The sequence below is a fragment of the Balearica regulorum genome, chromosome 1 (assembly GCF_011004875.1).
Source record: "Balearica regulorum gibbericeps isolate bBalReg1 chromosome 1, bBalReg1.pri, whole genome shotgun sequence".
Taxonomy (NCBI): domain Eukaryota; kingdom Metazoa; phylum Chordata; class Aves; order Gruiformes; family Gruidae; genus Balearica; species Balearica regulorum.
This window is the reverse complement of record NC_046184.1, coordinates 131,412,561-131,428,534: the sequence shown is the minus strand read 5'-3', so window position 1 is coordinate 131,428,534 and position 15,974 is coordinate 131,412,561. Positions and strand designations below refer to the sequence as shown.

Sequence of the window (15,974 nt, the reverse complement as noted above, 5' to 3'; positions counted from 1 at the left end):
GGCTGGAATGTAGAAGCAGTGTACTCTGGCAACTTAGTCTTCCTGAGAGTGCTGAAAAAAGGAAAATTAATACTGGGGCAAACAGCTACCAGAGCTTTTGATGTATCTACTGATACACTACCCAGCCCATTTGATGGTCCTTGTGGCCTCTTCCTAGCTGGGCCTGATTTAAAACCAAAACCAAACACAAAAAACTTTGGGAAAACTCAGTGGTTTGATCATAGGAAGAACAGACTTTTAGGGGTGCTTTAAATTAAATGAGCTGTCTATAACTTTCTTTAAATTAGGTTTTGAATTAAACTAATTAAAGCTGAATATCCAAAGGATTGTGTTAGGCTATGGACAAAAGGTCAAACATGACTACTACCAACTCTCGTAGCTAAGCTTAGTCACACACTGGGAACGCATAAATGGTTTTGAATGTTCTGATATGTTAGCTATTAAATGCCAGGGCTTTTTAGCTCTGTGTATTAACATTGGAAACTTAAGTTAGTTTTTTCCAACTCTCTACTTCCCAGGATGCTTGTCTTAGGTAGCAGGCTGTACTTTACTTGCTGAGGCAATCATACGCCTTTTAAAGCAGTTATGTTTTTAAAATCCAGGACTTTGTGTGCCCCCAACACACACACACACACAGGCTTTCTTGAAGTGCATTTTGGTTCTCTAAAACATAAAATGTGGTAAATATCATCAAGGAAAGTGACTGGGGGGATGTTCACCTATTAGAGCCTGACCTTTGCTATGATGAGGAAATGTCTCATAGGAACAATGCTGCAAAAGGTTGCTGTCCTGTTGGCTACTGGCCAGTAGCTGTAGTTGCTGCTTTTGCCTTGACATTAGAATCACAGAATGGTTTGGGTTGGAAGGGACCTCAAAGATCATCTAGTTCCAACCCCCTGCTGCAGGCAGGGACACCCTCCACTAGACCACATTGCCCAGAGCCCCATCCAACCTGGCCTTGAACACTTCCAGGGATGGGACATCCACAACCTCTCTGGGCAGCCTGTTCCAGTGCCTCACCACTCTAACAGTAAAGAATTTCTTTCTAACATCTCATCTAAATCGACCCTCCTGCAGCTTGAACCCATTACCCCTTGTCCTGTCACTACACTCCCTGATCAACAGTCCCTCACCATCTTTCCTGTTGGCCCCATTCAGGTACTGGCAGGCCGCAATTAGATCTCCCCGGAGCCTTCTTTTCTCCAGGCTGAACAATCCCAACTCTCTCAGCTTGTCCTCACAGGAGAGGTGCCCCAGCCCTCTGGTCATCTTCGTGGCCCTCCTCTGGACTCTATCCAACAGCTCCACGTCTCTCTTCTTGTACTGGGGCCCCCAGAGCTGGTTGCAGTACTCCAGGTGGGGTCTCACAAGAGTGGAGTAGAGGGGCAGGATCACCTCCCTCGACCTGCTGGTCATACCTCTTTTGATGCAGCCCAGGACACGGTTGGCTTTCTGGGCTGCAAGCGCACACTGCTGGCTCATGTTGAGCTTCTCATCAATCAATACCCCCAAGTCCTTCTCCTCGGGGCTGCTTTCAATCCATTCCTCTCCCAGCCTATAGTCGTGCTTGGGATTGCGCCGACCCACGTGCAGGACCTTGCACTTGGCCTTGTTGAACTTCATGCGGTTCGCATGGGCCCACCTCTCCAGCCTGTCAAGGTCCCTCTGGATGGCATCCCTTCCCTCCAGCATGTTGACCACACCACACAGCTTGGTGTCGTTGGCAAACTTGCTGAGGGTGCACTTGATCCCGCTGTCCATGTCTCCGACAAAGATGTTAAACAGTGCCGGTCCCAGTACCAACCCCTGAGGAACGCCACTCATCACTGATCTCCACTTGGACATTGAGCTGTTGATCACAACCCTTTGAGTGTGACCATCCAGCCAATTCCTTATCCACCAAGTGGTCTATCCATCAAATCCATGTCTCTCCAATTTAGAGACAAGGATGTGGTGTGGGACAGTGTCAGATGCCTTGCACAAGTCCAGGTAGATGACATCAGTTGCCCTTCCCTTATCCACAGACGCTGTAACCCCATCATAGAAGGCCACCAAGTTTGTCAGGCATGATTTGCCCTTAGTGAAGCCGTGTTGGCTGTCACCAATCACCTCCTTGTTTTCCATGTGCCTGAGCATAGTCTCCAGGAGGGTCTGCTCCATAATCTTGCCAGGCACGGAGGTGAGACTGACTGGCCTGTAGTTACGTGGGTCTTACTTTTTATCCTTCTTAAAAATGAGTGTTATGTTCCCCCTCTTGGCAGGAACTTCACCAGACTGCCAGGACTTCTCAAATATGAAGGTGAGTGACCTGGCCACTTCATCGGCCAGTTCCCTCAAGACCCACAGATGCTTCTCATCAGGTCCCATGGACTTGTGCACCTTCAGGTTCCTTAGATATTCTTGAACCTGATCTTCTCCTACAGTGGGTGGTTCTGCATTCTCCCAGTCCCTGCCTTCTGTGACCTGGGCAGTGTGGCTCAAGCATTTGCCAGTGAAGACTGAGGCAAAGAAGTCGTTGAGTATCTCAGCCTTCTCCATATCCTGGGTAACCAGGTCACCCGTTTCATTCTGGAGGGGACCCCTTTGTTGTACTAATGTTTGAAACTTCTGTCTTCTGTAGTTTGTAGCTTGTCTTCTGATAATTCTGCTTGCAGGGGTTACCTTGTGTGTCTTGTTAGAATGACATTTATTTCAATGCTCAAGAAATGCTTTGCCCAAAAGTGGGTGCCCAAAGGTGGCAGCCTTTTACATACTGTATTGCTGTATGACTCTAAATGCCACTGCTGGGAAAAGTAAATGGAAATGCTCATCACCTCTTCATTGGGCTCTGCACAAGTTCTGGAAAAATGTTCTCTTCAGGACATGAATTGATTTTTTTGAAATGTTTTATAGTAGACAGCATACTACACCTTTCTGTTATTACTAAGAGCAAACTGTTACAAGTATTGTTCAGGACTGCTCTCAGCAGGCAGGGTCTATAGCTGTCTAACTGCAGTGCTCCAGAGTCCTGAAGCGTTGGCTGGAAAACAGTCTTTAGAATAGTTAGGAATGCTCTGAAATAAAAGCAGTTGCTGGTAAGTTGGTAACATGGAAGCAATACAAATAATAATGGCCGTGCAGTGCTAACAAAGTCATGTGCCTTAGGCTGCAGCATAACTTCTTCTGCTGTCATTCAGGATACATTCCTATACAGTTCTGTTTACTTTTGCAGCCTAATTGAGAATTAAGTGAGACTTCTGTTGTGGCACTCTGATATAGTTCTGAACTTTCAGATTTTTTCCATCTCTTAGTTGTTAATCTTTAATAATTTCATGTGCATTAGCTAGAAAAAAGCTCCTAGTATCCTTCTAGTTACATAATGGTATTTTTGATTAATTGACTTAAAATCCAAGTTCATCAAAAGCTTCAGTGCATAAAATATCTGGCTTTAACATAATTGCATTGTGCAGATGACATGATGCTTTCTCTTTTCGTCTACAGGAGATGACAAAATGAATGGTGTCATTGATGTGAGTTCTGTCTGGTGCTGCACAGTTGATGGGTTTCCTAAAGAATATTGGCAGGCCAATTTGATTTTTAGATCTTGCAGGCCTTAATGCAGAGAGTGTATATTTAGGATGGTAGGTGCATGACCACCATAAGAAAAATTTTGAGAAAACTTGCTGATATTTGTATCTTCCTTTGATTCATATCCTCTATTTCAGTGAAGACCAAAGTGGATTAAGAATGGGGCCTGCACCCTGGACTAAGAGCTGAGAAGTGCTCCTGGACCAGTAATTTGCAGTTACAAGTTCAGTATTTATATGCATTTTCTCAGTTCTTTTAAAAAACAAAACTCTTCCTGAGAATGCTTAATAAAAGCAATTAATCATGATGTAGGTAGAACTGCACTAATGTCAAGCTGAGAGCAAAAAGTTAAGCTTTACTGAGTGATCTGTTAACACATTATTATGAAATCACACTTTCTGTAGGACGATTTCTGTTTGCAGCTCACCTCATGAACATAAATCAAACGTAGTTTTGTACAGCTAAAATAACATTTGTGCTTGTCAGTACTCTATTTTTTCCCCCAGACACTTGTGCTTATAGTATGTACTACAGCATTTACAGGTCATAAGTTACTTTGAGTTTTGGTAATAATAATAATTCTTACTCAAGTGTGACATGCCATGCATGACTTTAGTGGAGATCTTTCCAGAAGCAGCCAGGCAATGAGAAGTTCTGATGCAAAGCCAGATAAAAATCCTGAGGGCTGTTCTAGTAATTTCAGGAGTGTGTTAAATCTAAGCTCTGAAAGCAACAGTTATGTGACCTAACTTAGGGAGGATGGGGAAGATTAAGAGACTTTTTAAAAAAAAAAACTTTGGCAAAAGTCAGACTCAATAACAGTATAAAGGAGAAGCGAGACTTAAAAATAGCAGTGCAGTGGGTTTTGCTGGGGATTTTTGGCTAGGTGTTTCTGAGCAAGTAGTGATTAGTGGTTTCATAGGTTTGCTAATCAAATACAGGAGTATATTGTGCACATTTATCTAATTTTTAATCAAAGCTACTTTTATCTAGATAGAATTTATCTAGGTATGCTTATCATTTGAGATTATCAAAAGAATTATTTGTTTTGGCATGCTACTCTAGCACACCTGGTTGTTCCCTTGGTATTCCATGGTGATCCTCAGAGTAGTCTCTAAATGCTAATGCAGAATATTCTGTCACCACTAGGTGGAGACTGATAACTGGTATTTTCCAGCAGTTTATTCACACTTAGAGAGTGATTCTGCCTGTGAAAGGCTTTTCAGACTATTTATTCTTATTCCTAGGGGATGCAAGAACATGTACAGTCAACTTTAGGATAGAGGGACTTTTTGCTTGTTTCAGTTCTGGAAAGATAAAGGGCAGTTTATGGGTCTTGTTCTCTGCTGCTATAAGTCTGTGCTTAAGTATATTGCAGGGGGGAAAAACTTACTTTACACATCCATGAATAGTAATCACAATGAGATTAAAAACTTGTACAAGTAGCAGCTGTGCTTTTCATGTCCTTGCTTTAGCTGCATCATCCATATTGAGAGTCTTGTAGCCTGCATAGGACCTGGACAAAGAGAGGTGAGCTTTAGGGCCCTTAACCTGCAGAACTTGAAGCCCTGCCTGTATGTTTAAGACTTGAAGCTTGTTTGCAAAAAGTTACTGTTGAACATAATTGTGCTATTCTGATGCTTAAGGGTCATATGGCTTGCTGTATTTCTGTTCTTCCTTATGAAGTCAGTGTTTTGAAGTGTTTAGTGATGTAATATGGGTCTAGGTCTGTAAGGTGTTCAGTGCTGCATTCTCCAAGGGGAGCCAGGTACAGGTGCAGGTTCCCATCCATCATGGGGGACAGAAGTGGGAGTCAGTGAGGATGTAAGAGCTTGGCATATCCCGAGGTCTGCTTTCATCTCTAATGGACCTTCCCAGTGACTTGTTTCTGAATGCATTAAGTGGTTTTATGCTATTGGACCTTCTAAAAGTCGGTATGATTTTTAGATTGCCCAAGTGATTCATTTTTTTCAGCTTCAGCGGAGTATGTGTACTCATAGGCACTAGTGTGATATATTTCTGTTTTTTCTGAACCATCACCATCCTGTGTGTTCCATGTAGTGTGTGAAGATTGTCCCAACAGCTGTGAAACTATGCTCTGTAAAAGGCAGACTGATTGTAAGGTTGTCTCCGTGTGTCAGTGGATTACGTGTAGCTATGAAAATGCCTTTTTCTGTTCTAAGTTTTTGCTCTGCTGATCTAATCCTTTGAGGTTGAGTAGGCTGTCATTTTCAGCCTGTTTATGAAGTGGAACCTTTAAAAATACCTCTGAACAGGAATTTGCTCCTTCCTATTCTGGGTCATTCAACCCAGGCAGGGTAGAAACAGTCTCGAACTACTCACGGGTTTGGGTTCCAGTAAACAGCACTAACCACTGGTGCAAGGAATCAGATGTCACACACACATGCACAGAGCCCTTCACCAAGCTATTGCTTCCTGGCTCTTCTCTAATCCAGCATGGCCCAGCCCTCCAAACATCCAGACCACCATGATGTTGCTCCATAGTTATGCTCCTTTTTTTGGCTGCTGTGTGGGTTTTTTAATTAGCACTTCCAAAGAGGGAGCAGGGTTCTTGACTGCAATGTGAAAGGAGGCTGGAAGAACAGATGCATGTCCCTGTGTGATTTCTTAGCAATTTGGGAGTCTTTAAGGGACAGACATCTAATTTCCTTGTGTTAGTGAGAGTTCACTTTTATTTGATCGTTTGGCCAGTAGAGATGTCGGGTTCAGTCAGGTTTGCCACCATTATCTCCTTAAAAGCCATCCCTGTAACCCAAAACTCAAACCTAACTTTGATATTAGGTGTTTCATGCTCTGTGTATCTCCTTGCTTCTTAGTCACTCTGAAGTGAGGAAGGAAAAAACCCAACCTGGTCATGTTCAGCTCTGGAACTGTTTATTATTTAAATTTGTGCATTGTGCTTTAGAAACTTGAAAACTTAAACCCATGGTACTACAGAATGTATGCCTTATGAAAGCCCAGGAGAATTGGTTTTGGGGGACAGACATGAGCAGACTCAGAATGCAAAGGCTGTGAAACAGTTCAGGAATCATCAGTCTTAAGGTCTTACAAACACAGATTGGTTAAAGTTTAAAACTACCTCAAATACTTTTGTGTCAGAGAGATGCTTGTTAAGGAGAACATTTTCAGCATTTCCTCATTTTTTACCTGTCACATGGTTTGACATGAAACAAAGATTAACGAAGGGGGGGTAGACAGGAGTTTGGTAGGGTTTTTTATATGTTGAAAACTGAACAGTGTGGGAGAAAAAAAGTCTGATTTTTGCTTATTGCCCTTTTGAAAAAGTATAATTGGTGAGTCATCAGCTTAAGCACTCTGTTCAATATTAGTTGTTAGCAGTAGTTATTGTTTAAGTATATGGTGGCTGTTCAGAACAAAAAATGTATTGCTCTACCACATAACTATTTTCATAAGATGGGAGGAGTTAAAATGAACATGGGTTATTATTGGTCAGTATGCATTCTGGGCTTGGTTCCCTGTGTCATGTTTTAGTGATACAAGAACATCTAAGTGTGACTGACATTATCAACACTATATTCTTAGTTGATAAAGCTGGTCACTTCTTACAGAAAGGTGTTAATAATAGTGATTTTTTTTCAATAACTTTTCATTGAAATAAGTTCATCTAAGTTTTGTAGAGTTGATTTTTCGAATTCTTAGCTTTTTGTTGAGTAAAGTCAAATAATTACAAAAAAATTATAACTGTGCAGAACTATAAAATTCTGTGATGTGTCTCCAGAAGGAGAGGTTAATAGAACAGCCAGGTGGGATGTTTAAACCTTCAGGTAGGATCTTGGAGATTGGTGTGTTGTGGGTTTGAAAAGTAAAAATTGCTTATTGGCACGCTTCATTGTTCTTGTAATTTATTTTCCACACTGTTTGCAGTGATTTGTCTTGCTGGAGAAGGGATGTAATACTGAAGCAACAGGCTGAAAACTCTGGATATGTTTATCTCATTGTGTATCCTATTAAACTTCCTCTGTAATAGTGGTATGCTCCATAAATTACCTAGCAGTGTTTTCTATTTATGACTCAAATTACACACACAGGTTGTTTTTTAGTTTTCTTTTGCTTTCAGTCTGATGTTGAAACAAAATTATATGTTTGGTGATGGGCGGCTGAACCAAATAACTGCTGCAGTCCCCTGGATAATAACAGGTTACTAAACAAGTGCTGCAGTAGTCTGTTCATTGTTGTGCTTTGTGCAGTTGTGCTCAGTTAGTGTTCATCTCTTACCTTTTTACAAACCTCTTCTGTTTTCTGATACCCAAACATGATATATTCACATAACCAAATACAAGTTTGTTTGTGGAGTATGATCAAAATGATAACCAAACACATGTTTTATGCAAGTTCTTTTGAAAGAGAGCTTTCAAGAATATTTTTTTTAAAGATGCTGTGTATAGGATTTTAAGTTGAGGGTTTTCTTTTCCACTTGTGAAAACTTGAATATGATGCAAAAATTTCAGAGGAGGAAGAGTAGGGTGAAGTCTTTTCACTTCCTCTGGAAATACAAATGTTTTAAATACATTGTGAAAAAAATCCTACCAATGAAAAGAAGTAGAAGAAATAGTTAAATCCTGAAGTCAGAATGTGCATTATACACTTTGTTTCTAGTTATTGTCTGATGTTGTTACATGGAAAAAACAATGTAGATGGAGCTGTTTAGACATACTGATTTCAAATAAGATCTCTGCTTGCTTCAGCCTTTGCTCATTGTACATTGTTTTTTAAGAGCACAGGTAGTATTTGTTGGTCAAACTCTTCTTAGTTCCTTGCTTTATGAAAATTAACTTTCAGTTGCATCTGTGTGGACTTAATTATTTTAAGGCTATTTTTAAAAAACTAGGAGCACTGAGAAGCAGAAGTTAAACAATAAAATGTGGCTTTCTTAAGACTGTTCTCTTTGGAGTTAAAAGCTTCACCATGTGTTAGCAGAGCAATGCACACATGCGAAACATAGGTAGTACAGGCATTTTGGAAGTGTTGAATAAATCCTTTGTTCCTGGGTTGATAAAGAACTTGACCTTCGTTTCAAGTTAGAGGTCCTAAAATATTGAATAAACTGACTGAGAGATATAGGTTTTTAATTGGATCTAGCTCTTTTTCTTAGTTGAACCATCTGCATTCTTTGTCAGATGCAAGTTACACACGTTATCTAAGGGCAGGAAAGGATGAGATACCTCATTCAGTAATTAAAAAAACAAAACAAAACACCACAATAAATTGTGTGTGTGCATGCGCAAACATTTCCAGAAGTCATTCAGAGCAGAGGGAAGATACTGCCATTCCATAGGTGGAGTCTGTTGCTTTAGGCTTTCTTGTTCGTGTCTGTCTTGCAGAGTTTTAAAGATCAAAAGCAGTACTCTGCTCGGAAGTGCTTATGCTGGAAGGCTTTTGGCCTGTCCAGTCATGAACAGGAGTCATCTAGAAAGGAAGAAGCTGGCTGTATTAGTAAATGACCTTTCTTTCCTTATTTTTATTTCGCTAGACCTTTTTCTGTCTAATGCATGTCCTTATATCATCTAGACTAATGTTCTTGTGATATGAGATAAATAGCAAACTTTTGTGCCTCAGGTCTCTTGCTGTCGTTTTGTGGGACCTTGGCTTACATGCGAGGTTACTAGGAACTGTGTATTCCTTAGTGTGAAAGATCCCTTTTTTGTCTTCTGTGGTTGACGTTGCTCCTCTGCTAGAAGTGGTAAAATGTGCGGGAAGCTGAGAATTTTTATTTTGAAAGTAACTCTGGAGAAATGCTAGTTAATGCTTCTGTTTCTACTGATTAGAAATCAGAAAGAAAGCCTTATGCTAGTTCAAGGTAAAAGGCATGTATACTATAAGCTAGTAAATCCAACCATTAGGGAAGGATGGGGACACATTCTCCTGAAGAGGTCTCATCCTACCCCACATATGACCAGATGTGCACATGTATGTAGTCAGGGTAGATTCATTGTCATCCTGTAACTTTTTGTTCACATGTAGTTGGTTGGGCATCATGTTTGGGGCCTGTAGGTTGAGCTGAAGGTTCCTCATAAGAATGGTGGATATAGAAGACCACAGATCAATTCATCTGGCTGTCAGTGTGCCAAGGACAGCTTCTTCTACTTGACCAGAATCACAGAATGTCTTATGTCTATGCTGTGTCACAGCACATTCATGTTTATTGGGTCTTTATTCCGCATCTCACAGCTGGAAAACAAAAGCTGAGTAATTTGTAGACCATGCAGTGGTGACTATATTCAACTTCACTCTATTTTAAATTAGTGTCCAAATAAGTTGTATTTGCCATGCTCTTCTTAAGGTCAGTGTATTTAAGGTTGTAAAGTATCAGCTAGCCTACTCAGTTATGTAGGCAAGAAAGGCAAGAAACTTGACAAGAAGGTTTTTTATTAAACTTGCACAACTGTGTTTTCTGTTGCTTTGGGTAGTTGGTGGTGTGTCAGTCTGGCGTTCTGTGGGCTCACTGTTATTGCTGAGTCTTCAAACCTGATATGGATAGGCACTTTTCTTCTAATTGGAGCTTTCTCTGTATGGGGATCCCAGGTATATGTTGCAGTAACTTCTGCTTTTTAATACTTGAGTTTGGACAAAGTTGCGCTTGTAATTAGGAGTATGTGGGGCTTTTTTTAAATTCCTCACCATTTGTAATCCTTGATGTGTTTGTATTCCAAGAATGATTTGTTTGGATAATACTTGTTTTTATGGGAAGGAATGCTGTGAATTCAATGTGTCTGATATTTCACAGTTGCTCTATAAAGAGAAAAATCATCTAAGCACACTGATTTTTATTTTGTTCAGAAAAGGACACTAATATTTTTAGAGGAGATAAGACAGGTCTGAGGGGGGGAAAAGTATCATAGGGATAGTTTCCTTTTCAGAAGTGATACACTAACTCAAGACAGTGTAGCCTGCAGCCACAGAACTTCTGTATGATCTGATTTATTTTGTCATACTGCTCTGCGGAAGAATCTGTTTCAAATGAAGAAGTTGTGGGGGGGGTTTATAGTGCATTTTAATGCTGTAAGACCTAGGCAATGTTAAATAGTTGAGAAAATCTGGCTGTTGTAATACTGTTTACTAATATATTTAAACAATCATAAAGAAAATGGTTATTGAGTAGATGTTATAGGTAAACAACACATGGTGGTCTGTTTTAACTAGAAACTCTAATGTAATGGTTGCTTCTGCTAATGAGAAGATAGATAATCCCCCATACTTACCCTTTCTTGAAAAGATACAAATTATTGTTTGCTGTGGGCAGAATGAAGACAAGCTGTTCAGTATTTGCCTTCTAAATATTAAATATTAAGAACAGCATGTATCTGCTTCTGAAGTATGTGTGAGCCTTACATTAATGTTGAAATGTATATATTCATTTAAAGTTTTGCTTATTTGATTGTAACTGGGACTTTTCTTTTTTCTTCAGGGAAACTGTATCAATCTGACTGATGCCTTGACTCTGTATGAAGAACAGCTTAGCAGGCTTTATTGTCCTGTGGAGTTTTCAAAAGAAACTGTGTGCGTTCCCTCCTACATGGAATTGTATCCTTAAAGACTGAAAGAGTAGAGAGTGTATATTAACAAATCAAGCAAGCCTAGATTGCTTGGAGGTAATGAACTCAAGTGCAAGAAGGCAGTTCTAGTTTAAACACTATTAATGTTTTTCATAGTAAATGAACTACTGCAGTTCGATTTTTTTTTTTTTTTTTTTTTTTTTTTTTTGAGGATAATTGCAGGAATTATTTTTTTAAAGGTGCCATAAATTCATAGCTGGTGAAATGGTCAGCACTTTTCAAGATCAGGCTATGTTTTTGTTAATGTTTTTGAGTGTTTCCAAGTGTGTTGTTTATGCAATGTAGAATAAATTGTATGATGAGGGTGATGCTGCCTGGGAGTTGTGGCAAGGCTGTGTCTTTTTTTTTTTTCTTTTACAAAATAACTAAACTAACTTCATACAGATTAGCATGATCCAGATCATTAAATATTCTCTGATAGATCTAATCTTGAACATACAGATCAAGCAGGATTTTTAAAGGGGGAAAAAAGTTATTCCTAATGATCATTACTAGTTAGTATTACTGAAGAAAATATTCCAAGGGGAGGAGTATACACATGTCTCGGCAATATCCCTTTCCTAAAAATAATTCTTCAGAATTTCTTCTTTTTGTGGGTGGTAGGGAAGTTATACAAGGAGCTAGAAGTTTCAGCTTCGAGCCATTAGCTCTAGAGGGACGTTTTAATCTGCCATAGTGTGGTTCTGTGGGCAGCATTTGCCTTTGTGTGGTCTCCCAGGAAATGTTTCTTCAGGGTAATGCCTGCTGTGGCTGTCCTTCTCTTGACAGGAGAGACCTTTCCAGGATCTGCTTATTCATAATATGTTAAGCATGTGAAACTCTGCTGTAGCCTTTCTTCTGTGTGTTCATTTTGCCTCCCTTCTCTGTCTCTAATCTTGATGCTCTTTCATGCTGTAGCCTGCTGTTCTGGACTCCATATCAACTGTAACAAGCTGCTCCTGTTTCTCATTATTGTCAGGTCTCCAGTGAAACTCAGATTTGATCTTAACATTTTCAAGACAGAAAGAGTGAAAGAAGATACAAAGATATTTGCCCTTGTAGCTTACTATTTCAGATAAATTGGTTATTTTTGCCTTTACAACTGCTAGGCCTTATGTATATGATGCACTATGTATGTGATTTGAAGTCTGCATCCTCAGAAAGTCTTCTAAATACTGCATTGTTTATTTGGAAGTATGCAAAATGGTTTTAAATGAATTCAGTAGGAAATGCTACTTCACTCCTTTGAAAAATACATTTAAATATTTCTAGCATGCTAACAAATCTATTGCTAAAAATATTTCATATCTATTAAAACTGGCCATTAAGTGGGTATAATGGAGCTTGAAAGTGAACAGTTCTTAAGAGAAGTGTGGCAGGCTTTATTAGTTTACTTTTTCTGAATGGATTATAGGTACAGGAATGATAAAGGAGAAGTCATCTTGATGACTTCAGATTAGCCCAAAGTACTCTAGCTTTTAATTTGGCCCTGGACTTCTGATACTCCCCTGCCTGCATTTCAGGTTCAGGTTATTGCCTTTCTTGAAACGTAAAGACTTCCAAGTAGGAGTATGTATCTGAGTGGAAGGTTATACCTAAACTGTTTCACAGATGACTGAGATGTTATAGTTTACAGTAGAATTGTGACAAGTAATCAAAAATTAGGGTTCTATCTCTTTATGTAACACACTAGTGACATTCATTTAAGTGTCTGAAATCTCTGGAGCCATTGAACAGATCTTTTCACTTAGGCAAATGTTCATTTCTGTAATCTGACCAAAAGTTACCTGCATGGGTACCTGAATGCAGCCAAAGTACTAAGCTGGCTTATTACTTGTACTGTTAGTTGTTTTGCCTACTTCAAGAATAGTTATTGTGTGTAATAGATACTTGAACTTCTGATGTTTACCAGTGTTGCTGTGGGGGTCATCTGAAATTCAAGTAGCTGTTGACATAAAAGCCAGCTCTCTATTTTTAAAAAGCATATATGTCTCTGAGGTGTCCACCAGGACCCTCTGAACATGCAGGCTCCCATCTGGAGTGTGTGTGACCTCACTGTGTAAACAGAAGAGCGTATATCTTTATGAGGTTTTACTAAGTTAAAAATCCCAGAAATCTATGCCTTGTTCTGCTGGAGGTCTAGAACTGGTGATATGCATGTCTCATCCTCCCTTCTGCTTCTCCAGAAGGAGGTGGAATCACGTAGCTCTAACCTCTGTTATGTGCCCAGCATGGCAAGAGAGCTCTTGAGGATCACAGTTGGCTGTCCCACCAGGAGGACCTGGGAGAACTGTGATTTGGGCATAGCTGCTATATGGCTGTGCTGAAGCTGGACTCATCTAACCCCAGAGGAGCAGCAAAAAGATCACTGATACACCTGCCAGTTGCTCTGTATTTGCTTCTAGCTCAGTCTGGGTGACATAAAGGTCTGAAGTAAAAGTGTTTAGGTACCTAAGGCAAACACCATAGAGGCTTTTAAACAAATGCCTAGGCAAAATTTAGATGCGTCTGTAAGTGAGCATTCAGTGGAATGCCTGTTGAGGCATTTAATTAGACCATAGACACTTAAATCTTTGCCCAGTAAGATACCTGCACACCTAGTGTTCAGCTATTGAACATTTCAGTATTAAGCTTGTGTCTGCATTAGGGATTCACCAGTTAGGTAGCTGGCTGTTTCCTATTCAAGCTTGCTACTTTACAATTGAGAAAATGAGCATGAGGGACCCCAACTTGGGGAACTCCTGATTGAAGTTTTGATCACTCTACCCAAAGTACTTCTGAAGTTTGTTCAGTGGTTGCAGTGCAAAAAAGATGCACCCCCTGAAAATCTGCGGCAGGCATTTGAAAACATGGGTTTGCAAAGGGGTTTGGTTTCAGTGGAAATGGGATGCTGTTTCGAACTGCTGAGCCAAAAAGAGGATCCAGGGAGATTTCACTTTTGAGACTTTTACCTACCCCATCTTTATGAGCTCCCGGAAGTTTTCAGAATCACAATATAAATGGAAAGAACTGCTTCCATTTTGGTTATGTACTACAAACTTTGCTTTCTTTTTTCCTTAACTGCTCATTTTCCCCAGATGGGTATTCTACACTATTTGGAAGAAACAAACTGACATCTGAACGTCAAGATTATTTGAGATTATCCTAAGTGTACATGCTGCATGGAGCATATAGGCCTGCCACGTGCTGCATATTGGCATCTTGAACATTTAAATTATATGCTGTAGATGATCCTGAAACTTAGTCATGCTATTGATTGTGAATTCTTTAAATGTTTTTTTATTATTATTTTAATTTAAAAGCAAATGGAAAATGTATATTTTGATGAGCTAGGGTGTTATTTTTGAAAGTCAACTTAAAGATGAATAAGCAGCAAAACTATAGCTGCTTAATGCACTGAACCTTTAGAATGTGATCCTTTTTATTTTTTTGTAGATCTTCACAACCTGATTAAAAAGGCATCTTTAGCATTTCAACCCTGAAGGGTGGTCCATGGAGTTTGGTTTGGTTTTTTTGGTTTTCCACCAGATTTTTATCTATGGTCCTTTTTTTTTAAGGATGGAGGGGTTTTTGTTTGATTTTTTTTTTTAATGAACACCACAGTGCTTCCATATAGAGAAGAAAGGCATAACCTAAAAAAAAAAGTCTCCTGAAAGGATACCCCAAATCCTTCATTGCAAAGGGAAGAAAGCTAGTCTTAAACTTTGTTTATTTACTCTAGTTTCATTCATCATTGCTGTAATCTCTTCTGCAGGAGAAGAATATTTGACCTTTCACCTCATGGAATTCTTTAGCTGCTGCTGTATTGATCATTTGGATTTTGATACGGATTTAACAGTAGGTTATAGATGCACTTTGAACTCTTACCAGCATGAAAAAGCTGGTTTTCCATCCCACCACAGTGCAAGAAATTGAGTGTAATGAGGTTCTTGTGGGCATACACTCCTCAGCCTTATGGGAAGCACTAGGTTCTTGAAGGAAAGGTCCCCTTAGAGGGCCAAGAAATGTGTGTGTGATCTAGATTAACATGCACTAGTATTGAATGTTTTGAGGCAAGTATGTGTACTTTGGTAGGGTAAGTCCTAGTGATGCTGCTGCAGATTGACCATGTTGTGTGGGGCTCTTGCTGAATTAGATTCAATTGCAGTGTTAAAATCAGTGGAAGCTAGGTTGCATTGTAGTTTTGTTCTGAAAGATAAAGCATTTTTCTCTTAACTGTTTCTCATGTTGTCAGAAAAGTTATATTTTTGTAAGAATGTGCTATGTACTGACTAAAACTTGGCTTTCAGTGTTTAAAAGATCTCACTTGAAAGGAGGTAGGAAGGATATAACCATTCTGTGCATTTCTGTACATTTCAAGATAGAATAAAGAGTGCACTATTTCCCTAAACACTGTAATCCTGAACCATAATGGTTTTTTCCTTCAACACCTAATAATTGTTTTCTTAGTTTATTGGAGGGAGTTGATTTTCCTCTTCTCCTTCCCCACCCCCCCCAATACTGTTAATGAAACCAAACCAAACCACTCTTAAGATCTGTATTATTAAATAATAAGAAGAATTTTACTGTGTCCCACATACATAAACTGTTCACGAAACCTGGGTAGCCTATATAGAATTCCGGAGTGATGCTGGGAAACTTGCAAAAATTTGCTCTTCATTTGGTATATAATGGTTTTTGTATTGTACAGTTGTGCAGTTAAAATGCTTTCAGTTTGGAGAACCGATAGAAGTATTCTTCAGTCTTACTGTTTTAAATTATTGTAGTTAATGTTAATTCTTTAATATACATGGGGCACAGTTCTTCCATGGCCTACAGCTTTTGTGCATCCCT

General features: G+C 39.5%; 1 protein-coding gene across 1 annotated transcript in view; it reads left to right on the top strand.

The window, feature by feature from the left end:
* The window catches only part of SMS (spermine synthase), a 56,159-nt gene extending 40,620 nt beyond the window's left edge, over positions 1–15,539 (top strand). The window contains exons 10-11 of the mRNA XM_075775240.1: positions 11,015–11,130; positions 14,219–15,539. Coding sequence (XP_075631355.1) covers positions 11,015–11,130; positions 14,219–14,261 — 159 coding nt within the window. The 3' untranslated portion in view covers positions 14,262–15,539. The remainder of the gene's footprint in view (positions 1–11,014; positions 11,131–14,218) is intronic.
* Positions 15,540–15,974: the final 435 nt, after the last annotated feature.